The following is a 26,823-nucleotide window of genomic DNA, read 5'->3' as shown; positions in this document are numbered from 1 at the left end:
TATTTACTCTTAGAATCAATATATATAGTTGCTTTAGTCAAGAAGATCTCATTTTAAATCTTCTTTCAGACATTTACTAAGCTGTGTGACCGGGACAAATCATTTAACCTCTGCTTCAGTTAATTCCTCTGTAGAGTGGAAATAATAATAGCACCTGCATTAGGGTTTTTTTGAGGATCAAATGAGAACATATGTGAAGTGCTTTACAAAACTTAAAATGATCTAGAAATGCTAGCTATGATGATGATTAAACATTTCAAAATAGTTTCACATCCATAGTCTCAAGAGAGGGATGCCATAGAATAAAGAACAGAAAGTTTGGTTAGACTCTAGCCTAGATGACCTATAGAAATCCATTCTAACTCCAATAATCACAGAGAAGATGCATTTTGGATATTAAAAAATTAAATTTATTCAACATTTATTAAGTGTTCATTATATAGAATTATTTTGTTAGATACCAGAAAGGGTTAAAATAGATAAATAAGACTTGTTCCCTCCTTAACGAGATTATTATTATCTATTGGAAAGGATGAAAGATATGTACAGGTAAATAAATATATTAGGACATGGGATAATGCATGTGCCAGTAAGCTCTATGAGATCATAGGATCATAGATTTAGAGCAGAGATTCTTAACCTGAGGTTGGTGAACTTCTTTTAAAAATAAATCACTATTTGGTTTTCTTTGTAATCCTACGTATTCTATTTTAGATTTCAAACTTTTTACCTTATGCCTTAGTATCAAATTTAAGACAGAAGATCAGCAAGTGGTAGTCAGGGTTGTGACTTACCCAGGATCACACAACTAGAAAATGTCTTGAGGCCACATTTGAATCCAGATTCTCCAGACTCCAAACGATCTTTATCCACTGAGATACCTAGCTGCCTCCTAAGTATTTTATATATTTAAAAACATTATTCAAAGAAGGGGTCCATAGATTTCACACAAAAGTCTGCCAAAAAGCATTTATCATAAGGACGTTTTATGTACCAGGCATAGCTATATGCTAAAAATTGGAGATACCTTTCTTGGTTCACCTTTTCTGGAGAAAATATCCAGCTTTTGCTGTCAGGGACCTCAAAATCTAATGGAGGAGTTAAAATGATTTAGAATCTGATCAGAGCATAGTCACAGAAAATCAAGATGAAGAAATTAAAACAAAAGTAATTGGAAGGGTGGGGGGAGGTCTGGAGTTAGAGGAAAAGTTCGAAATAAAGGGGTGAACGAGGCCAACGACGGCGCCCCGACTGGGCCAGGAGGACAACAGATGAAAGATGCCCTAGGATTCTGGGCTTGGTTACAGAGGGCTCTAAGGGGTAACTGGCCCAAGAGGACGGGGGAGGGGGGGGCAGGAGAAAAGGGACAAGACGGGAAGAGGGGTAACCCCTTCTCGATCCCTGAAAGCTGAGAGGAGAAAGCGGAGGCGGGGTGGGGGATCAAAATCCAGAGACCCTCGGGGATGGAGGGCAGAGGTCTTTCCCTGGATTGGGCTTGTAGAGAAGCTTGGGGCTTAGAAGCGCTCAACCTGGAGAGAGGCAGACTAGGTTTAAACCCTACTGGGTGACTAGGTAAATCTGTTCACCTCCGTGGGCCTCAGTTTCTTCTCCTATGAAATGTGGAGGTTGGCCTTAAGGTGCTACACAAGCTTAGACCAAAGACACCAGAAGGGGCGGCGTCCAAGCTCCTTTAGCTGGGGCCACTACACCTTGCCCCCAGAGTACCCTCCCTGGTGACTCAGGCGGCAGCACCCAGTCGCGTTACTTCTCACCCCTCCCACCTCAGGTGTAGCGGCTTCCGCTAAGGGAAGTAGTCCCCGCTTGGAAGCTAGAATCGGCCCGGAAGCAGCATCAAGGCCTCGGAGCCGGTAGGTCGCGGGGAGCAGTCGGTGCAGCCTATCACTGACAGGAGGTGTGGCCTATCCCAACAGTGGAGCCTATCCCAGCCTGGGAGCGCGGGGCGTGACATCCGTGGGAGGGGGCGTGGTCGCACCGCCCACGCAGATCCCTCCGCCTGCGCCAGTGGGACCGAGGCTGAACGAGCCGCCATTTTGGACGTTGGTCTCTCACTTCCTCTTCTGTGTCGCTGCTATAGCTGTTCCCCATCCCCTGTTGGGCCGGTGAGTGTGCAGTCTCCTGGGGTCACTGCCTCCAGGGACAATGAGGAAAGGAGACCTCAGAGCCAGTTGGGGGGGGGGGGGGGGGAGCGCCCAGGACTGAGGTCAGCTGGGACCGGGGGGCGGCTCCTAGGCACGGGCATCGGTCTCTCTGTTAGTCCTAGAAGCCCGTGGGGGTGGGCCTGGGCCCCTAGGAAGCCTCACTCCCACGCGCGGAAGAGGATGGCCTCGCGCCCTTGGAAGAGCCGGCCCGGGCACCTTTGTTTTGGGATAAGTTTTCTTGTTAAGCCAGCGTCTCACCCTGGCCACCGGAGACACATCCCCCACAAAGCTGTTTCTCCAGTGTGCAGAAACCAGGAGGGGACACGCGTGGCCCTCACGTTGTGCCATAATGGGGGTGGAATCACTACATTCCACGAATGGGGGCGTGAGCCCTACCAGGCTTGTCTTGAGTAAAGAGAGTTTAAAGGGAGGAAATCACTACTGAGTCACGAGTGGGCCCGTGGGTTTGAGACTAGTGGGTTTCACGAGTGTGGACTGGGGGACGAGTATCCTTTGGGCCTGAGGAGTTGGGGGATGCTTAACTAACTTTGTTTATGTCCGTGGACCCCCTTCTCAGAATCTTGTTTTCCATTCATAGAATAAACCATTTTATTCTAAAATACACCTACAAATTTATTATAAAAGAGTTAATGTGTTCAGTGTTAAGACCTCCGCCTCTATTCTGTGGGTCCCCATTAGCCTTAAAAAAACCATTGTCCTTAGCAGCCTGGCCGTTTAATTTGTAAACATTGAAATAGAAATCTTAAAAACCTTTCCCAAAACATGTTTGGGACAATGTCTAGGCCTGTTATTTCACAGGTAAAAGATGTTCTTGGATGAAAGAACTCCCTTTTCCAATTAGGCTTGTCTTAAAGCAAGGGTCCTTAACCTGAGGGCTTTGTACTTTATGTTTTTAATTTTATTTCTATAATTGTTTTAGTATGATTGTCTTCCATGTCATCCTATGCATTTTATTTCATGTGTTTAAAAACATCTGAGAAGATGATGAAGAAGAGGAGAGGAATGGATTTGGCCTGGGACCAAACAGCTCTTATATGTCAGAGGCAAGGCTTGCTTTGGCCCAGGTCTTTCTGAATTTGAGGCTTCACTAGGATTATTGCTTTGTATGTGCTTTGGTATGTGTAGTGCTTTGGTGAATTGCTGAGTCGTATTTTAAAATCAGATAAGAGAATATACAAAGTAACTCAGTGAAGATTCTTGTTATAAAAGTTTAAATTACCTAGCTTTAAAAATATTTTGAATTTAAAAAACTACAATTTTCAGTGAAATTCAGAATTATATTTTCTCATTACTCATTTTTCTTCCAGTTCACATTGCTGTAAGTTGCTTAGATGGCTTAAAAGTGCTGTTTTATTAGCATTGTGTGAATCTGGTTTTAAACATAAAACTGCTTAATTTGGGCTGTACTGCTTTTAAAATAAAACAAATGGGATTGAACCATTTTTGTGTGCCTTGTATATTAGTCTGGATTGAAAGTATACAGAATTCATTGGACTATGAATGCTTCATAGTGCAACAAAATTCAAATGCTTCACTCACTTAATTTAGTGCCATTTAATACAATAGGGAAGTCCTAAATTCATGACAAGATCTGTTTGTAGATTTCTAGTCTTTTTTCTCAATCCAGATTCCCATGATAGCAGCTATAAAGTACTCTTGGACTGCAAAATTTTTAAAATGTCTTCAACACACACTTAAGGAAGAATCTAGGTGGTTTAATGGATAGATAGAGAACTGAACCTGGAGTCTCAGGGATCCGTGCCTGGAATCAGAAAGACAGTTCAGATTCATCTCAGATACTCATTAGCTGTGTGACCTTGGGCAAGTCACTTAACTTCTGCCTTAATCCACTAGAGAAGGAAATGGTGAAACCACTCTAGTATCTTTGCCAAGAAAACCCTGTACAGTACGGTCCACAGGGTATCAACATGAAGTATGGACATGATTGAACAACAATTACATACTTCCACATAAATCTTTTATTTTGATTATCATAGTGATTCCAACCTCAATTGAATCTTGTGTGTGAATGTCATGTGGGTCAATGGTAAAAAAAAAGTTTATTCATCACAGTTTGTGATTTATGGTGTGGCATAAGAGTAAACCCATCCTGTTACATAGAATTCTTTTATTCAGCTGTTCTAGTAATTTACACTTCCTCAAATTAGATGACAGTGATTATCTTGAGCAATATTATATACCTTTTTAATCATCAAAGAAAGTCCAGGATAGTTTGTGTTAATTTTTTTTGTTGTATTCTAATTCTTTAAAAAATGATAATCTGTTTTATGTGGTAAGCCTCTTTAATTAGAATATTTGAATAAACAATTATTCTTTCCAAATTGTATTTAATGTAACGTTTGTTGTAGTTGTCTTTGGAAGGAAGTTTGGATCAGGTATACCTGTCACTCAAGTTGATCCATATGGGTGCTCCCCTCATAACCATTGAAGCCACTTTCATCCTGGGGAGTTTCTGTTCATGTCTTCCTATAAATCCTTCACAGGGCAACTCCCTCAGTGCCTTGGAGGCTCTCCTCTAGATATTTTAGCATATCAGAAGTGCCAGAATAGCAGCTGGTCTATCCATTCTGCTGTTTTACCAGCCTGCCTACTTTTCTGAACACAGATTATCTTAAGATATTTCTTCATTTTAAACCCTTGCCTTACATTTTACGGTCAAGACTGTATATTGGTTCCAAGGCAAAAGAGATAGTAAGAGCTAGGCAATGGGGGTAAAGTGCCTTGCCCAAGGTCACACAGCTAGGAAGTATATGAGGTCACATTTGAACTCAGGACTTCTCATCCCTTGGCTTGGTGCTTTATCTAACACTGAGCTACCTAGCTGCTCCCTGTCCTAGATACTTTTAATACAATTTTTAAAAAATTAAAAAAAAAACACTCTACCTTCCATCTTAGAATCAATACTTGTGTATTGGTTTCAAGGCAGATGAGCAGTAAGGGCTAGGCAATGGGAGTTAAATGACTTGCCCAGGGTCACCCAGCTAGGAAGTGTCTGAGGCCACATTTGAACCTAGGACTTCTTGTCTCTGGGCCTGGCTCTATCCACTGAGCCACCTAGTTGCCCCAATACTATTTCTTGAATGAAAGCTGTTGGTAGAATGCAGCACCTCTTCATGTCTACTATGCATCTCCCGGATGTTTTGATTCTTTAGAGATTGAGGTGTTCTGTGATTTGCAAGAATATATCACTGGAAAATTATTGTTAACTAAATCCCCAAAGATAGGTTTCTTTCAAGGATAAGTGTGAGGTTAGAGAAAGTACTGTCTGGTGTAAGTGCCATATAGTCAGCTTTTTGTCTTCTAATTCTTCTAATCTAATCAGTTGAGTCTGGCTCAATATCCATTTTCAGTGTAAGCTCCAAATCTTTGAGTCTGGCCCTGATGAGCCAGTTTGATCTGTTCATCTGACATGTAGTCCGAATCATACATTTCTTATCTTCTTGTTTTTTTCTGTGGATTAAGCCAAAATGAGTTTCTCTTAGGTCATTATGTATCCTTTTGGGCAGGCTCTGTAAGTGTTTATAAGATCATTAAACTAGAGCCTTTAGAGGCTACCGACTATGGTCCCTTCATTTTGCAGAGGAAGAAACTGAGGCCTGGGAGTACATTATGTAAGGTCACACAAATTTTAAGTGCCAGAGACTGAATTTCATCCCTTGTGACTCCAAAACCAGTGCTTTTTTTTAGGGCTTGAAGTAAAGGGCACAAAGCCATATATAAACAAGTACTTGGAGGACTTTACCACTGTAGGGAATGTCTTTCATTTGAACACTGATATACATAGTGGCAATTACTTTGGTGAGTATGTATTTCTGTCCTCTCCAAATCTTCTCATTTGCAGCATTTATCAAGGAATACTTTTGATCTTGACATGTTTGGGGGATAGCTCATTGGAGGAAGAGCCTTTCAGGTGGCATGTTACTATGTCATTCAAGCTTTTTTAGTCAGCAATCAGTGCTAAACAGTGGGATCCTGTATCCTCTGATCCTTTCAGTTAAGTATATAGCTAGTGCTGTAGGCCAGGATGTGGTGGAACTGAGGAGGCTCTGCTCCTTCCTCTTCTTCTCTCATACCCTCTATACCTCTGCCCCTTCCTCTTCTTCTCTCATACCCTCTCTACCTATGGGGACTGTTGTGAATAGAAAGCTGTGCAGATCTAGAATTTTGCCCTTGTATGAATTTATCTGGGAGTTAGTTGGTCACTTTGGGGGCAAGAACATAAAAGTAGTTGTTAGGACTTTGAAAAAGAGCTTCTGAGATCCCAGGGAACCTCCTTATTGTTGCCTTTGTGAATTGCTTTTAATTGCCTTAGAAATAGCTTTTACCTGTGGAATTTGAAGTATATATTTATTAAATTGTTTAAACCCCAGAGTTCTGAGTCATTTATTGTAATAGATGTAGAACCTGCAACCTAGTCAGTTGTGAAGGTATGTTCTGCTGTAGAATATCCTTTGTGAAAATCCCTTTTCATGGTTTCATCCCTGATATGTCTATATAAAACATTCTCAAAAATTTTGTGGAAGGTAAGCATGTTGTTAGTGTCCTTATCTATTTTTCATTCAGTCAGCAAGCCTTTAACAGCACTCCCTCTATTCCAGGCACTGCTTTCTGTGATAGGGAGAGAGAGACAAAAACAAAGCAGTTCCTGCCCTTTAGGAGCTTTCATTCTACCAGAGACCACACATTAAGTTAGAACCAGGTAGTTCTTAGGAAGGAAGTAGCAGCTTGGGGGAAATCACTTAAATGGTCAGGGAGGAGTTGATGTTTGAACTGAACTTTGAGGGAAAAAGAATTTTAAGAGGTAGATGTGAAGAGGAAGACCAACAGGAATGCATTGGTGGGTAGGAGATGGAAATACCTGGGTAATGTCGTTTAGACCAGAAATGGGATGTTGGGTGTGAAGAACAGCAAAAGGCCAGCTTAACTGTAGTTTTTGTCATTGTAGAATATCCTCTACTTTTAAATATTTTGAGAATTCATCCTTTGGCACTTAAAAAATTATATTAACTCTAACGTGGACCTACTCCCTGCATACTTTCTTTGGCCTATCTACTTTTCTCACCTCTTTTTTCCTTAATGCTCTTTTCATTTTCTTATATGGTATGTCATATGCTGAAGTGTGAGAATACATATATGATTCTGTTATCACAGTTGAAGAAAATGTTTTTATGGAAATATTTACAGGCCATTTTCTGTTGTCCTAGTTTCTATCACACTGTTTGCCAACTTCTTTTTTCTCTCCCCTTTTTGCTATTTTATAGATTATTAATGTTTATAAATCTTCCATTATCTCCCTCCAAAAGTCTTGCAAGTCAGTTTATGCTCTTAAGCAAAATTTCTGAGAGTGTCCTACTTAGACGTCTATATCAGGGATGAAACCATGAGAAGGGACTTACACAAAGCATACTCTATAGCAGAACACATTTTCACAAATGACTGGGTTGCAGGTTCTACATCTGTTACGATGGATATATTGGCCCTTGGCTACCTTGTCTTCTGCTTGCAAAGAAAATTGGTTTTATGCTGCCCAAACCATTTTCTGGGTACTTTTTTGTCGCTGTAGATTTGTATTGGTTAAACTTCCATAGGGAATGGTGACAGTCCACAATATTTTTTTTCCAGCATTTTTTTCAAATTTAGAGCTCTTTTAATTGTACGCCATATGGTTTCATCTCAGTTTTTCATCTGTAAAATTAGGGAGAATACTTGTAAGATAACTTTCCATTTTAAAATTATGTTCTAAATCCTGTTTTCATTGTTAAGTTTATGAGGAACTTTTAAGACTTAGCATGGGATGCAGAGAATAGATGACCTGAATCAACATAGCATATTGATGCTCAAAAGATGTACATTAATACTAATTGGCTAATTGTTTTATATTTCCTGGAATTGCTGTAATTAACAAAAAAGCAGAAATAGCTTCTTACATATTACATAAGTAAATGCAGATGTATGTGTATATATTTACATTTATGTGATTGCATTTGTAGCTGTTTTTCAGTTGCTCTGTTATTAAGATTAATTTGTGTAATATAGGATATAAGCCATACACATAATTTTGTTTTTGATAAATTTGAAATCAATTCATGCAGTATGTATGAGATATCTTCTCTGCTTTCTTCATTAAATTAGGAAACAAATTTCAGAATCATTTGAATGAGGCTGACATCCCAAAGTATAATCCATTACCACTAAATAATTAATTTTTTTACCTTCTAGTTAATTTCTAAATAGATTGTTGGATAATATTAATTTAATAAATAATTAAAATAGCAAGTAAAAATTAAAAAATAAAATCCCTGAGTCATCTTTTTCTTGGATATGCTACCTATAGTTTTAGGAAAACTGAATTTTCTAAAGCTAGCCTTCAGTAAATTCCACCCAAATTTCATGTTACAGAGTCTTTTTAGGAATTAGGGTAGGGAATGGTAGAGCAGAGGAATGCCCAATCAAAAATGCCTTTCTGGGACTTCCTGGCTTTAGTTTGTAGGCCATTTATATATTTAGTAATTGTTTGGGTGTTCTGGGAAGACTAGCATCTTTGGTGTTAAGCTCTTTTCAGGGCTGCTTGTTCACCTTTGGTATTCAACTTTCACCCACTCTCACCTGTGTGGCTCCAGGAAGCTGTAGTATGTGCAGTAGCCACACCTTCATAAACTGTCTTGGGGGGGGGGGGAGGCTAAACTAGGTTAAAGTTAAATGGACAGGCCCCAGGACCTGAGTTAGAAGTATGTCTACTTGAAGCTTGTGAAGAGTAGATGAGAACAACTTGTTCCAGAGACCATGAAGGTGGCTGAAGCAGGCTCTGTGGAGAGTTTACAGCTTGGTCATACATGGTGGATGCCAATGTCATCCATTGCACTCCAGGCTATTGCCAGTTGCCCTGACTTGTCCTGCCACTGGATGAAAATGACTAGAAAAGTGAAGCTGATGACTTTGTGCAGTTCTTCCTCACTTAAACCCAATTCTAGCACTAGTTGAGACATTCCAGGAGTTCATTGGTCCTCAAGAAAAGATGAATAAAAAAACTTTGTGACTAGAACTTGGATTAGAGTGTTCTGTTGAATTCTTTTAGTGGTATAGGTTAATCAAAAATTATCAAATTAGCAGATCTACAAATACATTTTGGAGGGAGCTCTAAATTGGTTTACTTACTCTTTTTTTTTTTAATCCTTAACTTCTTCTTAGAATCAATACTATATATTGATTCCTAGGCAGAAGAATGGTAAGGGCTAGGCAATGGGGGTTAAGTGACTTGCCTAGGGTCACAAAGTTTAGGAAGTGTCTGAGGCCAGATTTGAACCTAGGACCTCCTGTCTCTAGACCTGACTTTCAATCTACTGAGCCACCCAGTTGCCCCCGGTCCACTTTTTCTTAAAGCAATTTAGAACTACCCGAAAAAGGCATTAAGCTATGTATATTCTTTGACCCAGGATTACCATTACTAGACTTGTACTTCAAAGAAATCAGAGAAAGTAAGAAAGGATTGAATTGTACAAAAAGATAGCCGTTCTTTTTGTAGTTGCAAAGAATTGGGAACTAAGGTGATGCAACCCCACTGGAGAAAAGACTGGACAAATTTTGTTACATAAAGGTAATATAATACAAAAAAATGGGATGAAAAAGACTTCAAGAACTTGAAAAGGCAAGAATCAGTTGACACAAAGTGAAGTGAACAGAACTAGTAAAACAATTTATACAATAGCAATTTATAATTCTGTAAAGAAAAAGAAAATTAAGAGGCTTAAGATCTCTGAGAACTGGAAATTGAGGCATACTACTTATCTCTTTGAATTTTCAGCCATGGCCATTATATTGGATTTTTTTTCTCCTGAGTCTGCATATTTGATAAAAGGCTTTTTTCTTTTAAATTTTTTGAAGAGGGGTTAGGAGTGGAGAGAGGAGAGGTTAGATAGACTTTGCAAAATAGGTGAGTAAGAAAAGAATATCATCAAAACATTAAAAGTGTAGAAGACCATTAGGAAACATGGACAGGGAGGATTGCTTTGAAAATAAATGAATTTACCATATATTTAAAAAGATGAGTTGTAATATAGATTCTCATTTTAATGTACAATTTTTTTTTCTGTTCTGCTTTGTTCTAAATGTTTTTATTGGGTATTTTTTAAGTTCAGAATTAAAAAGAAAGAAAAAGAGCATACCTGGGATGGTGAAGGGGCAGCCTGATGGGTGGTTCAGTGTAGAGTCAGGCCTGGAGATGAGAAATCCTGGGTTTAAATATGGCCTCTGACAATTTCCTAGCTATGTGACGTTGGGCAAGTTACTAATCTCAGTTGCCTAGCCCTTACCATTCTTCTGCCTTAGAACTAATTAGACTCTCAAACTATACTATGAAGCAGTGGTTATCAAAACAATTTGGTACTGGCTACGAGACAGAAAGGAGGATCAGTGGAATAGACTTGGGGTAAATGACTTCTGCAGAACAGTCTGTGATAAACCCAAAGATCTCAGTTTTGGGGACCAAAACCTACTTTTTGATAAAAACTGCTGGGAAAATTGGAAGACAGTATGGGAGAAATAGGTTTGGATCAACATCTCACACCCTACATTAAGATAAACTTAGAATGGGTGAATGACCTGAATATAAAGAAGGAAACTATAAGCAAATTAGGCGAACACAGAATAGTATACTTGTCATATCTTTGGGAAAGGAAAGACTTTAAAACTAAGCAAGAGCTAGAAAAAGAATCACAAAATGTAAAATCAATAATTTTGATTACATCAAATTAAAAAGTTTTTGTACAAACCTAATGCATCCAAAATTAGAAGGGAAGCAACAAATTGGGAAACAATCTTCATTACAAAAACCTCTGACAAAGGTTTAATTACTCAAATTTACAAAGAGCTAAATCAATTGTACAAAAAAATCAAGCCATTCTCCAACTGATAAATGGGCAAGGGACATGAACAGGCAGTTTTCAGCCAAAGAAATCAAAACTATTAATAAGCACATGAAAAAGTATTCTACATCTCTTATAATCAGAGAGATGCAAATCAAAACAACTCTGAGGTATCACCTCACACCTAGCAAATTGGCTAGCATGACAGCTATGGAAAGTAATGAATGCTGGAGGGGATGTGGCAAAGTGGGGACATTAATTCATTGCTGGTGGAGCTGTGAACTGATCCAACCATTCTGGAGGGCAATTTGGAACTATGCCCAAAGGGCGACAAAAGAATATCTACCCTTTGACCCAGCCATAGCACTGCTGGGTCTGTACCCCAAAGAGATAATAAGGAAAAAGACATGTACAAAAGTATTCATAGCTGCGCTCTTTGTGGTGGCAAAAAATTGGAAAATGAAGGGATGCCCTTCAGTTGGGGAATGGCTGAACAAATTGTGGTATATGTTGGTGATGGAATACTACTATTGTGCTCAAAGGAATAATAAAGTGGAGGAATTCCATGGAGACTGGAACAACCTCCAGGAGTGAGAGGAGCAGAAAACATTGTACACAGAGACTGATACACTGTGGTACAATCGAATGTAATGGACTTCTCCATTAGTGGCAATGCAATGACCCTGAACAACTTGGAGGAACCTACAAGAAAAACCACTATCCACATCCAGAGGAAACATTGTGGGAAGAAAAACACCAAAGAAGAACAACTGCTTGAATACATGGGTCGAAGGAATATGTAGACTCTAAATGAACATCCTAGTGTAAACAACAACATGGAAATAGATTCTGATCAAGGACACAAGTAATACCCAATGAAACTGTGTGTTGGCTGCAGGAAGGGGGTGGGGGGAGGAAAATAATGTGATTATTGTAACCAAGGAATAACGTTCTAAATTGACTAAATAAACTTATTCAATTGGGAGGAAAAAAAGAACTAATTAGACTATGTAAGGTCTATTTAAAAACAACAACTACGTCTTAGAATGAAAGAAAGAAGACTTAGTGATGACATGACCTATCTGAAGTGGATTTCTTGGTGGAAGAGAGATTTGACTAGTATTTGTTTCAGATTCCTTGGCATTTAAAACCCTTCATAGTTTGCTTTCAGTATATTTTTCTAAGCTTAGTAAACACTTTCCTTCTCTTTCATATATTCTACATTGTAGCCAAAGTGACTGTCTTTGCTGGTCTTATTTCCCTCTGACTTTGCCTTAATTGTCTCTTAGGTCTGAAAGACTCTCCCTCATCCCCTTTGTCTCTGGAGCCCATGTTTCTTCTAGGCCCTCCTTAAATGCCATCTCCATGAAGCCTTTTCTGATTCTAATTGTTGTTTGGCTTCATCTTCTCTCCTTACTTACTTAGTTAGAGTAAACTGTATTTACACTAAGACTTATTACCCTAGATTTACTTATCTGTGAGCATGTTGTATCTTTCCAGTAGAATTTGAGCTCTTTTGAGTCAGGTCATGCCTCATTTTTGTTTTTGTTTCCCAAGTACTTAATGTGTATAAAACTGGCATATAATAGTAGGCTTTTAATGATGTCATCTTGCCCTAGTCAACCCAATCTTTCTTGGACATTAATAAGTCCACACAGCTATCTGTTTCCAGATATTTTAGCTTCAGCTGTATTTGTGAAGGTCCTAAAGTAGAGGATTTTGAACATTATTTTATTTTGCTATGTAATCTGGAGCTACAAGAGAAATGTTTTAGGATTATCCTCACTAGTCCATATTTTAAAAAAGAAACAATTTGGGGAAAAGGATACTACTTATTGTAGAAATCTACTACTACTACTATTAGTAAATCTGCTACTTACTGAGAAATTCAGATGATAACATTTGATTCATTTGTTTCTTAGTGCCATTTCTCTCCCCCCAACTGCCCAAAACACTTGGATTTTGGGAGACTGTTTAGATAGAAATCACTCCCTAAGTTTATCCTACCCCTGCATCCCATTTTACATGCATACTTTGCATGAAGGAGGGGGGACAGGAGTAAAAAGGTGTGGTGGGTGAGGGGAACTCACTCTCTGGGTTAGCTAGGTGGTGGAAGAAGGTCTTTTAGTGGGAGCTCTGGTACCTACTGTGTGCTCCAGGTTGTTTTTTTTTTTTTTTTGGTGGACTTTGGCAGGCTTCCTGATTCAGCTTAGGTATTTAGCTAGGTGAAATTTTCTGTCTCTTTCCTACAATTTCCCTTTTTTCTATATCTTCATTTTTATTAAAAACTTAATTGTTAAGAACTATTAACGGACTCCTGTCTTGAGAGTTAATTTTATAAATAGAGACCACATTCAATTTAAAAATCAATATTACATTTAATAATTTTACTTTCATTTATTACAAGACTTAAGCTTAGTTTCTTTTCCTTGTTCTGAGTATTGCCTTTTTTCAAAAGACTGTGCCAGATGCAGCACAGGTCTTTGAATGGCATTATTATAGTAAAAAGTGCTACCCTTATAGTATTTGCCACATGCCTTTTAAATTCCATAGGTATTAAAATAGTTTTATGATATTTTAGTGAATAATAGTATGTGAGACATATTTAGAATTTGTACAGTGTCTTCATTGACTTCTTGGAAAATGATAGCAAAAGTTGTTTAGATGAACAAGGAGTTGTATTGGTTTGGTAAGTTTATATTTGCAGTCTTTTTTTCAATATTAACCATCTCTTTAAGCTGGAAACTGAATTTAGCTCTATATTGAATTTTGAAATACTCTGTTAAATGCTTTGCAAAAATCACTACTTTCAGGGCAGCCAGGTGGTCAGAAAACCAAGTGTGTGACCATGGGTCACTTAACCCCACTTGCCTAACCTTTACTGCTCTTCTGCTTTAGAACTGTTACTCTAAAACAGAAGACTGAGGGTTTTAATTTAAAAGAGAAAGAAAAAATATACTAATTCGGACTTCCACTTTGTCCATTATTTGTATTAAGTTCTCTCTACTTATAACAGTAGAAGCAGTAAGTCCTGGATGGGGGAAAGCAAGAGGCTCAAGGCTCTAGTAGGCTTGACTTCTGTTCCCAGCTCTACTGTTTAACTATATGGATGATCTTGAGTTTTAATGTCATCTGTAATATGAAGGAGTAAGACTAATAATCTCTAAAGTTCATTAATTCTGTTACTGAATATACCTGTATTTGACTTTCAGACCAGCAAGCTGTTTCTAAAAATGACTCATTGCTCCTGTATTTTCCTTGTAGGAAATAAAAATCATGCTGGGCTCTGGGTTCAAGGCTGAACGTTTAAGAGTCAACTTGCGTCTTGTCATTAATCGCCTCAAACTGCTGGAAAAAAAGAAAAGTGAGTTCTTTAGCATGGCATTTACCTTGTTTTCCCCCTTTCAAATTTTTCAATGGATCCTGGCTATGGTTTCCAGATAGATTCTCAGGCATTTTGCTTGCAGATTTTCAACATTAGAGAAATATTTCTGGGTATAGGAAATGTTAGGAGTATGATTGAATCACTTTGAATTTTAGATTATATGAATGCCCAGCAAAGGCAACTCGAAACATTCCATATTAAAGAAAAAAGCAATCAACCTCAATAATCATTTAAATGCCCATCTGATATATGCTATGCTGTAAATATTGAGCATACAAAGACAAAAATGAACTCCTTAACTCCTGAGTTCTTCCCAAATTGGAAATTTTGTGCTGTACAAAACATTGGAAATAATCTTGCACCTCTCTCTAGCTTTCTAGAGGCAGCTCTATAGAGCACACATCCGAAGTCAGGAAGACTTGGGTTTAAATTCAGCCTTAGACACTTAAGAATTTGGCTCTGAGCAAGCCATTTAACCTTGATTCACCTCAGTTTTCTCATCTATAAAATGGGAATAGTAATAGCACCTATCTCCCAAGGTTGTTGTGAGAATAAAATGAGACATATTTAGAAAGTGCTTGCAAACCTTAAAGTTATATATTCACACACACATGCAGCTGTTGTTATCAAAAGTAATCTTAAGGGCAGCTGGGTAGCTCATTGAATCCAGAGCCAGGAGGTCCTGGGTTCAAATGTGACCTCAGACACTTCCAAAAAGTCATTTGACCCCCATTGCCTGGCCTTATATCTCTTCTGCCTTAGAACCAATATATGATCTTGATTCTAAGATGGAAGGTAAAGGTTTTTGTTTTTGTTAAGTAATCTTACTGAGGAAAAGTGCTCAAAAATCTCAACTGAGGTTTTTTGGAATGTTGAGCTAATCTGTAAAAATGACTTTTTTCTAGGTCTTATATTAGTTTTTATAGCCTAGTCAGTTAGGTGCAGTGCTTATTTATCCTGACAATGGAAAAGCTTAATATCAATATGTAAAGAATATGTATGGTTTATGTCACAGCGGAACTGGCCCAGAAAGCAAGGAAGGAGATTGCAGACTATCTAGCAGCTGGGAAGGATGAACGGGCCAGGATTCGTGTGGAGCATATCATTCGAGAAGATTATCTTGTGGAGGCCATGGAGATACTAGAACTCTACTGTGACCTGCTCTTAGCCCGATTTGGCCTGATCCAGTCCATGAAGTAAGACTTGTTAAACTCTGGATTTACAGATCATCCCCCATTTCCCTACTTCATTTTGTTATGAAGGGACATAAGGTTATATGGGGAAGCTGACATGATGTTATTGTTTTTATCTGTAGTCTGCCATATTGATCCCAATTGAAGTAGCAAATTGAGGCATCCTTAAGAGCAAAAGAGTTCAGTGCAGCTTTGAAGTCTAGAGTACTGAGTTATTGGAATTTTGGTTTTTTTAATATTTTCTTAGGGAACTAGATTCCGGTCTGGCTGAATCTGTGTCCACATTGATCTGGGCTGCTCCTCGACTCCAGTCTGAAGTGGCTGAGTTGAAAATAGTGAGTACAGTTGATTCTAGTAATTTTTGTAGTGCTTTGGAGATATGTTAAGGTAACTATCTAGGTGTTGCTGCTTATATTTAGTTCATATGGGTGGTAGTAGATTTTAGGATGTGAAGGAAATTGTTCTTTTTATTTGTCACTGTCTCTGAGGGGGAAACTCTCTTGTTCTAATTTATTTCATAGATTGGTGGGTGGAATATTTAGTATGGAGTAGGGGAAAAAAGGAATTGTTCTTTTTTTCTAGTTGTTCATTGAGTGATTTCTGCATCTTTTCAGTGTTCTCTTATTTTTTCTAGGTTGCAGATCAACTTTGTGCCAAGTATAGCAAGGAATATGGCAAGCTATGTAGGACCAACCAGATTGGAACTGTGAATGACAGGGTAATGAGCATACTTGTAAAAAATAAAATAAGCAAGTAGATAAATTTTTTGCTAGAATTTTAGTAGGGTCTCCTGAGTATCTAGATTAATATCAAGTTGTACATTTCTTAGGAGGAAAGGCCAAAAGCTGGGGCAGCCTGAGATCATAAGTTAACAATGCTGTCATTCCGTCTTAGTTTTTTGGGGGCAGTAATAGACTGGCTGTAACTTTGGTGGTTTGTTATCTAATATTACTCCTATGATGTTGACTTATTTTTTACAATGTAGTCAACATTTATTCAACAGGCAACATCAAACCCCTTCTGTGTGTACTACCCATTAGAGATACAAAGAACAAAATGACGCTCCCTGTCCTTGAGGAGCTGGCTTCCACTAACTAACTAAGATTCCAAGAGAGGGAGTAGTGGAGGAAGAAATCAACCTAAGTGTGTCAGCAACTTGAATACTTTACTGTTTCCCAGATTGATCAGTCAGTAAGCATTTATGCCCCTGCTCTGGGCTAGTACTATTGCTAGTCACTGAGCACACAAAGATAAAAATAGGATAGTTTTTCCATGTACTTAGGAAAAATACTAATACCTAAGTGAATTTGTGACTTTGGGAAAAAGGATTTGTCTTCGCTTTGCCTGTTTTTCAACTATATAAAAAGATAATTAACTCATTGAATGATTAGTGGTTGTTACCAACTTTATAATGAACAATAAATCCTTTGTGTACCATCATAGTCATAGATATCTTGGAATGAAAATGGATGTACATTTTCCAAATAATCTCTCTTTGTTTTTTTTTTCCCTAGCTAATGCACAAATTGAGTGTGGAAGCCCCACCCAAAATTCTGGTAGAGAGATACCTGATTGAAATAGCCAAAAATTACAACGTTCCTTATGAACCTGATTCTGTGGTCATGGTAAGTATGTATAGTAGATCCATCTGAAGTATAGAGGAGAGTGAGAGTCTCTCAGAAGGATCATTTTCCTGAAATGACTATGTATTCCATGTGATGATTTATGTTAAGAGAAACTGGTAATGCCTGTAAGGGATTAAACCTCTACCTTAGTCTCAATGGTGGTTTGTAGGAGTAGCAGCAGCAGTATTTATATAGCAATTAAGATTGGCAAAACATTTTATAAATTTTATTAAATTTAATCCTCACAACAATCCTGGAAGGGAGCTTTTTTGAGATGAGGAAACTAAGGTTTTCATTGATTAAGTAACTTGCCCAGGGTCACCTAGATAGACACTGACTGGGGCCATTTTTAACCATGGGTCTTCCTGATTTCCAAATCCAACACTATCCACTGAGCCACCAAGAAACCTCTGTGTATAGCAGTTACTGTCCTTACCCATCTCAGAGTTATGCATCTTCAGTGAAGTAAATGGACCAAAAAAAAAATCCACTTTTTATGGGGGGCAGCTGGGTAGCTCAGTGGATTGAGAGCCAGGCCTAGATATAGGAGGTCCTAGGTTCAAATATGGCCTCAGACACTTCCCAGCTGTGTGACCCTGGGCAAGACACTTAACCCCCATTGCCTAGCCCTTACCACTCTTCTGCCTTGGAGCCAATATAGTATTGATTCCAAGATGGAAGATATAGGTTTAAAAAAAAATTATGAAGAGTAATGCAGATCTTGAATGGTATTATCACTAACAGTTATTTTTTCTGGCTTTTAAATGTATATAGATGTTGAGAAATTCTTAATTACCTCCTGAATTGTGAGATAACCCCCAAAACTCTGGGACTGTGATGTAATTATGTTGGCTTCTTTTTCCTTAGGCAGAAGCTCCTCCTGGAGTTGATACAGACCTTATTGATGTTGGATTCACAGAAGATGTGAAAAAAGGCGGACATGGAAGAGGAGGAGGAGGAGGTGGTGGATTCACTGCACCAATTGGTCCAGATGGAACAGTGCCCATGCCCATGCCCATGCCTATGCCCATGCCATCACCAAGTTCTCCTTTCTCATATCCACCTCCAAAAGGACCAGTATGTGTGTGTGTTTGTGTGTGTGTGTGTGTCTTGAAAATGGAATGGGATGTGTTAACTTTTACCAATCTGCAGTTGAAGATTGAAGAAGCAAAAATTTCTGCTATTAAATCTAGTGTGAATTTGGGAAAAATAAGATTGATCATTGTAATTAAGGGATTATCTTTCTTCAGTTATATGTGATAACAGCAGAAAAACAGAGAGGGGATACTGAAAAACACCCCAAATCCATCTTTCTTGTGTGTCTCCCAGGCACCACTGAGTCTCATCGTGGTGGCTTTGTAGCTTTCCCAAGTGGTTTGGCAACAAGTTACAAAGAATCCTTTTGCAGTGAAAGGTTGCTCTAGAGAAGAAAGGCTTCTATCGTTGGCCAAGGGAAGCTTTCCCAGGAAAGCCTGAGGAGCATTCTCTGGGAGAGCATGTAGCAGCTATTTTTGATTTGGACATTTGGATTAGAGGCTTTAGACCCATGTAATATTTTAGGTATTTTTTTCTTTTAGGGCTCTTAATTTGTTTTTGTTTGTTTGTTTGTTTTTTGACCCAAACCTGAAATCTTTGCTAGTTACAGACTGAGAACAGTACTGTACCTATGATGTTGCTTTTCTCCTCTTACAGTCGGATTTCAATGGATTGCCAATTGGGACTTATCAGCCCTTTCCCAATATCCATCCACCTCAGATACCAGCAACTCCCCCAACATATGAATCTGTAAGTTCCTGAGCCTCCTTTTCTAAGCAGCAGTTGCAGAGAGAATTCCATGAAGAGGGCAGAGTAATTTTCACAGGGAAGGCACAGTTTCATTTAGCCCCTAGTACTAACGTGGTTTTTGCTTTGGCGCTTGGGTCCTGCTTCACACCTCTTGGGAGTTAGTGGTGGTGACTGTGCTTTGTTTCTCTGTGGTTGATCTCGGAATAGGAGGTTACCAGAAAGAATGTGTATGATGCAACCCTAACCAGCTATTTCTTTGGATCAGCTAGACTGAAAAGTTCGTGGAGCACATGTACCCAATGGTGTAGTTTTAGGCTTGAAATACTGAATAAATACTACTTATTTATCTTCTTAGAAATCATATAAAAACATCTTTTAGAACTTAAAAGTTCTCTTAGCACCTTTGGTACAGATTTTATCTCCCAACTTTCTGCCAGTTCCAAATTCAGTGATAGCAATTTGAATCATGTTTCAACCAAATTGAATTTTGCAGTGGGGGGCAAAGCCAAAAACTTGGTGTATGTGTTGAGGAATACTTAAAGAGACACACAGTATGAGTTATCTTCTTGAGAAAAAGCTCCTTGACGGTTTAATATATTTTCTTTGCGGTTGATGCATCATAGGTTGGGTCTTGCCCTTCTTGTTGTTAGCCTTTTTAGAGGGGGCTTTGGCCAGTGCTGGATCATTGCCTTGGATTTTCTGGGGACATAGGAGTGGAAGAGTTTTCATCTATCTTCAGGAATGTAGTACCTTCCCCCTGGCATATGGAGTATTGGAGCTCTGGAAAAAATGTTATGCTTAGAATTTTCTACGGTTTTGCTTTGCTGTTAGCTGAAGGGGAGGAAGGACAGCTAGGGCTGGGTAGCTTGGCATCTTTTTTTTTTTTTAACCCATACCTTCCGTCTTGGAATCAATACTGTGTCTTGGTTCCAATGAAGAAGAGTGGTAAGGGCTAGGCAATGGGGGTCAAGTGACTTGCCCAGGGTCACATAGCTAGGAAGTGTCGTGGGTTCAGATTTGAACCTAGGACCTCCTATATCTAGGCCTGGCTCTCAATCCACTGAGCTACCCAGCTGCCCCCTAGCTTGGCATCTTTGAGGGCTTGAAGGTCTTCTGTCTGTGGTAAGCAGTTTAGCTCTTGGTGTAAACTATTACATTCTCTTGAGTAGCTTTTCCCCCATAGTAACATTTTCTGTGTTTCAGGTTGATGATATTAACGTTGATAAGAATGTTCCTTCTGCACAGGTCGTTGGTAAGTATGGTATAATAACTACTAACCTTGATTGTTTTTCTCTTTCTTCAAATGCTTATTGAAGTCTTAGGTTTTTATATGTTATTATCATGAGAGCCTTTCAAAGCTTAATGCTCAGCTTTCTGTTCTTCTTTCTTTGCTGTCAGAATTATTTATTCTCATAGCTTTCCATCTGTATCTTCTGCTCTTCCACAAATTCAACATGCTCAAAATGCAACTTCTATCCCTCCTCAATCAGAGTTAGTTCTTCCTTTCTCTTTCCTTATTTTTCTTGGTGATTTCACTATTAAAAATACATATGACATACATACTAATCTTCAGAAATATTAGAATATTATAGTATGCAGTTTAAGGAAACATGCTAATGAACAAGTTAGCTTTTGTGCAATTTTTGAGAATTATATACTATCAATGAAAACAAATATATGATTTAACATTTTCTTCTTCCACATAAATGATTATCAGTTCCATTTATTAATTTGTGATGTATTGATGCCTTTTAATTTCCCACTATAAATTCCTCTCCCTGCCTTGAACTGTGTCTTGTGAGGTAAAAAAACAATAGTTAACAAGTATCACAAACAAAAACAACCTCTTCTGAAGCTGTATGCAAATTCTGTATCCATAAACCTTTCCCCTTTCTACTGAAAGTAGGAAAGTGTGTTGTGTCTTTTCTTTCATCTCAAGATTATCCACTTAGTTCATCTGAGTTCACTGCCTTTCAGTTTATTTGCCATATTTGGGTTAGACAATGTTCTTCAGTTATAAAATATATTCAGGTACCATCAAGTCCTTGCTTTTTATTCCCATTTTCCTTCACCATATTCAAGGTCTTCATTTTCATCTAACTAGGTCACTTCAGTAGTTTTCTCATGAGCCTCTCTCTTCACTCCAGGGTCTGCTTGTCACTTGCCTAGCTTTCAGGAATTTTCTTAATCTAGTCTCTTCTTATTTTTAACTATTCCCCCTCCTGCCCCCATTTTTTCTGTTCCCTCAAACATACCAGGCTTCCTTCCTGCCTTTTCTCTCTCTGTTCCTCTAGGCCTCTCTTCTATTAACAAATCCATCTACTGCTGAACACTAACCTATTTAGAAAACTTAATCTTTACCACACAGTCAGGAGGCCCAAGTTCAAATCCTGCCTTTGACACTTAGTAGCTCTGAGAACTTGAGTAAATCACTTTCATTAGAGCTTCAGTTTCCTGGCATGTAAAATGGGAATAATAATACTTGCATTATTGGCCTCAGGCATGTTGTGAGGAAAGTACTGTATAACCTTTCTCTTTAAGCTCTAAACAAATTTTACTAACTATTTTCTTATGTTCAATAGTTCATATATATTTAAGGCAGGGCCACATATCAGCATACTACTACTGTTAATCCCTCTTACAAGATTGGGGATGCACTCAGGGAATGGTGACTGATTTACAGAGGAACTGGAGGACTTCAGGATTTCTACATCTTTGGTTCCTGATGGAATTTTTTCTTCCAAAAATTAGAAATTGAAAAGTGCTCTCAAAATAAAAGAACAAAATCTGATCTGCAAATTATTTTGCAATATAGTAATATGTATAATAATAGACCAATATTGGCAGAACCATCTTCCTCCAAAAAGAAGTATTGATTAAGAAATTCCAGGCTAGGATTAGCATTTTTAAAATGTCACCAATTTCACAAATAAGAAGCAGTGCAATTAAAATGAAGATCTGATTGTGAGGGTTCTCCTTAGAAGATTGAAATAAAAGTTTTTTTGGGGGGTAGTTCGAGGGCTGTATTTTCATTTTATGGGAGATCCTCAGTGAAAAAGTACCTTCTTTGTGAGGGTAGTTTTAGGATTGAATCAGGAGAGTAGAGTCATTTGGCCATTATGTGCAAATGGTAGGACTTGAACTGAAGTCTTCTTTAGTTCAAGGCCAGCTCTTTTTCCTCTGGACCATTCTTCTTACAGGACAAATGTTTAGCAGTAAATGCAAATCACCAAACCTCAAAATTATAAGGAAACCTTAGAATTTATCTGATGCAGCTGTCTACAATTTCTTTTAAAAAATTCTCAACAGCTAAAGCCAAAGAAAAGTGAAACAAAATTTAGGATTAGCCAGAAGAAAATTTTAAACTAAATTTAGGATTAGATTATAATTTAAAAATATCCTTGCCCTCAAGGATTTTAATGAATCCTATAATTTAAAATTTCCCCCATACAGGTTTGTAGGTGAATGTCTTTTGTTTGAAAATCAATCAGATTAAACTTGAATATCTCCATAAAACTAAAAAGATTTCCAAGTCCTAGTTAATAACCCTGCTAATAGCTTCATGACAAAATTCCAGTGGAGCCCTTTGAAATTTGCCATATTATAATTTGATCTATGCAAAAGAATATAATATGAATATTACATATCCCATTGTCTGACTGTTATGTTAGCCTTTGACCTTCCTTTAAGCCCATTCCTCATTTAGAAAAGGAAACTCCTAAATAGGATTGGACCATAATTAGAAAAATGCAGTTATTATTACTCTGAAGTCTTTACTTGATTCAAGGGATTATAATTTTCTGTGTTTAAAAAAAAAAGTATTTTTCCTAATGGGCCTGGTGATAAACTGGACTGATATGTCTGGACTGAGTACAATCTGTTGTCCGAGGACCATCGATCTATTTGAAATCCTTAAACACTGGGCTTTTGAGGCATTATAGATAGCATAGTAGAAAAAAACTGTGGGTTTTCAAGAAATTGAATTTCTAGTTCAGCCACTGACTAACTGAATGTCTAGACAAGGCAGCTCTCTCTGGGCCCTGCTTTCCTAAGAGGGTTGAGTCATTTGATTTCTTGATTTAATTCTTGATCTAATTTAATCAATAAACAGAAAGCCTATTTGGCACTTGTAACTCTTTACTTATTTTCATTAATTAGGTCCTGGCCCCAAGCCAGAAGCTCCTGTGAGACCCACCTTGAAAACTACAGACACCTTTGACAACTTTGTGTTGCCTGAGTTGCCATCTGTCCCAGATACACTACCAACCACATCTGCTGGTGCCAACACCTCTGCATCTGAGGATATTGACTTTGATGATCTCTCTCGGAGATTTGAAGAGCTGAAGAAGAAAACATAGACCTTTTGGGGGCTGCACTACTCCAGTATGCGGGAGTTGGGACTGAGCAGCTCTCTTCTTGTAATGAAGATTCCCATAGAAATCTGTTTCCTATATTAACGAATGCTCTCTTCCTCTTGAACTCTCTTCCTGCTGTACCAAATTCTGCTGCTTTTCAGCTCTTCATGACTTCAGGAGGCTAATAACTATTGGGGATCCTACAAGAACAATAGAGGAACGACTCCTGCAGGTGTGGATTGTTCCTTAAAATATACTTTGTCCGTCCCCTATTAGTGTGGTTACAGATTTTGTCCTTGACTATTATTATCAAGCAACTCCACAGGGAAAAAGGAAAGGGAAAACACTGTGGGAGAGTCAGAGTGTGCTGGACCATGGGGAAGAGGGTAATATGAGGCTTTACATCCCTCTGCCAAGGGCCCAGACTCTTTGTAAAGGGACATTTCAGTGGGTGAGAAATAGGGGGAAGGTGAGTATTTCTCACTTCCTCAGGTAGAAGTGGAGGAGAAGACATGGGGAACTATAGTAATCGTTGCTGGAAGCTGGGCAATTTCATTGCATATATACTATTCCTGGCTGTGGGATGCTCTCTTGCACCTGGATCCAGTTGCAAAGATTTTCTGGAAAAGTTGATGGCCTCTCTTAGTTCTGCTGGATTCTCAGGGAGCCCTCCGTGGCCTTTTACACATTTTTGTTTGAGTACTGGGTTTCTCTTTCACAAGGGCCAGTGCTACAGTTTCCTGCTTTTTCTCCATATCATATTCTGTTTGAAGTTGTTGGTCTTTTCTTCTTGAGTGTACTACTGGCACCTGAATGACTGTTTATAGGCGAGACAAAAAAATGCCTATTCAAGGGTTCTAGCTGCCTTAATACATGCATTTAAGTCTCTCTTAGTGAGGGAGCTGGAAGGTCCACTGAGAATAAGTGGGAAGTCTATTTTTATTTGAATACACTAAGATGATGTGGAACTTTCAAAAATTTAATCAGAAAATTTTGGTGCCCACTAGTGTAATTGTTCTCCGCTTTCCCTGAATAGGCAGATGGAGACTGACATCCCAATTTTTAACTTCTTTATCTTTCTGTTAGCTAATGTCACTCTCCCTAGGGGAAGGCCTCCTGTATCAACGATGTGACTGGTCTTCTTTTCTGTGTAATATATTTGTAAAGAAGCTTTTCTTTAATTTTTGGATTGATTTGTGTCATAGAGATTAGTAGTTCCTAATAAAGGTAATGATTCCATGCCCTGTTTTGCTACCATTTGGCCAGAAAGTGAAGGTATTGATAAGGGGCATTGGGAATGGAGAGCCTTAGTGATTATACATAAAGGTTGTTTAAACAAGCGACCTGCGGAAGCACACCAGGCAGTTCTAATGCCAGTTCTGTAGATCTTTAGCTTTTACTTATTTTAAATGTTTAAGTTAAATAGTTTGAGGTGTCATATTTAATCACAAATAATAACTGAATTATTTCTTTGGTTCAGAATAAACTGGACCTCCTATTAGTGCCTTTGTCTTGCAGGAAAAAAATCCATGTGATAGTAAGATCATTTCTTGGCATCATTTTGACTGACATATTTACCACCATAGTCACTTTGTAAATGTGGACAGTAGGATTCTAAGAGTGAGTGCTGGGTGGTTCTGCTAACCTTCTCTACCTCACTGGCAGCGGGACTGACAGTACTTTGAAATTGTTCCATCTAGGACCTTTGCCCACATCCACCTCAGCAAGGAATCTTTACCATGTCGGTGCCCCAAAGAATACCTGAACCCCATGTAAATGGAACACAGTGCTGAGGTGACTTTATTTAATCTAGCAGTTAAGTTGAAAATAAGAGTGGGTACAATCATCTGTCATTCCCCAGGCCATGCCATGCAAAAATAAATACCACCAGTATGCTTAACATTAATCAGTCATGATAGGAAATCCAAGGATAGGGAACAAAAAAGTCAAGTTGGTTCATTCTCTAAAGTTTTCCATGTTGGTGCCTGCTGCTACTGGGACTGGTTGCTCTGGCAGGGCTGCCTTTTGAGGCCTCTGTATTCCTAACAAATTGGAGAGTTTTTGCATCAGAATTTCTGTAAGTGGTGCTTCTTTCTGTGCCTAGTTTTGGAGGAAAGGAGGAGGAAAAGTGAGACAACTTGAAACGGTTGCTAAGAGTGAGAACAAACAATTACCTTAATGTTTTGCTGCCCAGAAGTGGGGTATTAACGTTCTTTTTAATAATGCAGTGCCAACAATGTGCTAGGGACTATATGAAGAACATAGAATTTAATGTAGTTCTTCAGATTATATTATTGGGGAAGTGTTGCCTATAAGAGTTACCGTAAAGGGTTGTGGTGCAGAGTATGCAATACTCATTCTTTCCATTAGACTTCATACAGTCAATGTTTAACTCACTGAGCTGAGGAATTACCTACCATAATGGACTTTCTCTCCTTGCAGAAGGTCAGCAGAATTGCAGAAACAAAAAGGTTAATGATCACAAGCACTAACAAAATGACACTGGTGATGATCAGAAAGGAGCCCAGGACTGGGTCTAAGGTGATAACCTAGAAAGGTAATAGAAACAAGCCCTGAGCAATATGTGTAAATACTGATGGAATTTTATTTACTTCTGGTTCTAAGAAAACAAAGTTTAATATTTTGTTGTTTGGGACTTATTCATAAAAAGCATATGTAAATTTAGAAATGAAGAGGAAGAAGAATTATTATTGGAAGGTGTTAGAAGAATGCAATAGCTGATTTATTTAAAGGTGTAAATGCCATGATATGCTTTATTTAACATGAAGGAATGGATGACATAATAAAACTGTAATTATTTAGCTCCCCTTTTTTTATGTAGACGACCTTAGAAAACATGTGTCCAAATCTACTGGAAGGGTATCTACATGTTAATTTTTAAGAAATAACAGGATCCTGTTTAATGATACATAAATACCAGAAATAAATCTGTCCATAACACACCCAGAAACCTATCACTTAAATAAAAATGGAACAGGTTTTTAAAGGATAAATGTATAGCTTTTTATCTTGGCATGGTTCTTTGATTTCCTTCTAGAATTGTTTCATTTTCACAGAAAAAAAACCCCTTAATTCTGAGTCAATCTTCAATTTTGGGGATTGAGATCATTCATTTCTTTGAGAAACTTAATGCATAACATTGAGTTCTTTTTAGTTAATCCCACTCCCTTGGACCCTAAAAGAGATGCTTTTCCCTTTACTTTTGGCCTACCAAATACTACTTACTTTTCTACTGCTGTTTCAAAAGTTGCTGAGGGATTAAAAATGCCATTAGACTGCAGGCCAAATCTCAGCGTAAATGCTATCTACTATCAGTAACTTGTTTTTAAAAAGTATTGAATATAGCAAAATCCCAAGCCAACCAAAGTCATAGAGTTAGTTGTGCTAGAATGCTATG

The 26,823-nt window shown here is 38.3% G+C and overlaps 2 protein-coding genes and 1 long non-coding RNA gene across 13 annotated transcripts in view; 1 reads left to right on the top strand and 2 right to left on the bottom strand.

Moving 5' to 3' along the window:
• The first annotated feature begins 1,967 nt into the window (after positions 1-1,967).
• Positions 1,968-26,419, top strand: IST1 (IST1 factor associated with ESCRT-III). 3 transcript variants are annotated; one of them, XM_056824282.1, is made up of 11 exons: positions 1,968-2,120; positions 14,327-14,426; positions 15,463-15,643; positions 15,888-15,975; positions 16,275-16,358; positions 17,155-17,265; positions 18,133-18,342; positions 18,958-19,050; positions 20,254-20,302; positions 23,209-23,637; positions 25,848-26,419. In XM_056824282.1, exons 2-10 carry the CDS (start codon positions 14,339-14,341, stop codon positions 23,406-23,408), a joined length of 1,104 nt encoding a protein of 367 aa, XP_056680260.1. In that variant the 5' UTR covers positions 1,968-2,120; positions 14,327-14,338; the 3' UTR covers positions 23,409-23,637; positions 25,848-26,419. The 3 variants fall into 3 exon arrangements, with proteins under 3 accessions (XP_056680260.1, XP_056680271.1, XP_007477437.1); XM_056824293.1 differs by lacking the exon at positions 18,958-19,050; XM_007477375.3 differs by lacking the exon at positions 18,958-19,050 and having other exon boundaries at positions 23,209-26,419.
• On the bottom strand, positions 7,376-14,405 carry LOC103097933 (uncharacterized). The gene is made up of 3 exons (XR_459585.2): positions 14,258-14,405; positions 10,364-10,413; positions 7,376-7,886 (listed from the first exon to the last, which is right to left on the bottom strand). It is a non-coding gene; the product is annotated as an uncharacterized LOC103097933 (long non-coding RNA).
• The window catches only part of PKD1L3 (polycystin 1 like 3, transient receptor potential channel interacting), a 94,503-nt gene continuing 92,858 nt past the window's right edge, over positions 25,179-26,823 (bottom strand). For 7 of the 9 annotated variants that reach the window (XM_056824194.1, XM_056824210.1, XM_056824202.1 and 4 more), the window contains 2 exons: positions 25,823-25,954; positions 25,179-25,505 (listed from right to left, as the gene is read on the bottom strand). In XM_056824194.1, the coding sequence (XP_056680172.1) occupies positions 25,362-25,505; positions 25,823-25,954 (276 nt within the window). In that variant the 3' untranslated portion in view covers positions 25,179-25,361. Of the gene's footprint in view, positions 25,506-25,822; positions 25,955-26,823 lie in introns of those variants that run through there. The other 2 variants (XR_008917774.1, XM_056824236.1) reach the window with 2 other exon arrangements.

This window comes from Monodelphis domestica, chromosome 1, assembly GCF_027887165.1.
Source record: "Monodelphis domestica isolate mMonDom1 chromosome 1, mMonDom1.pri, whole genome shotgun sequence".
Lineage (NCBI taxonomy): Eukaryota > Metazoa > Chordata > Mammalia > Didelphimorphia > Didelphidae > Monodelphis > Monodelphis domestica.
Note: the sequence above shows the minus strand (reverse complement) of the source record. Positions and strands in the feature narration are given on the sequence as shown.

Coding starts and splice junctions, on each gene's coding strand:
- IST1 (XM_056824282.1), top strand. CDS start 14,339: ATGCTGGGCTCTGGGTTCAAGGCTGAACGTTTAAGAGTCAACTTGCGT. Junction 15,976..16,274: donor AAGTGGCTGAGTTGAAAATA/GTGAGTACAGTT, acceptor TATTTTTTCTAG/GTTGCAGATCAACTTTGTGC. Junction 17,266..18,132: donor AACCTGATTCTGTGGTCATG/GTAAGTATGTAT, acceptor CTTTTTCCTTAG/GCAGAAGCTCCTCCTGGAGT.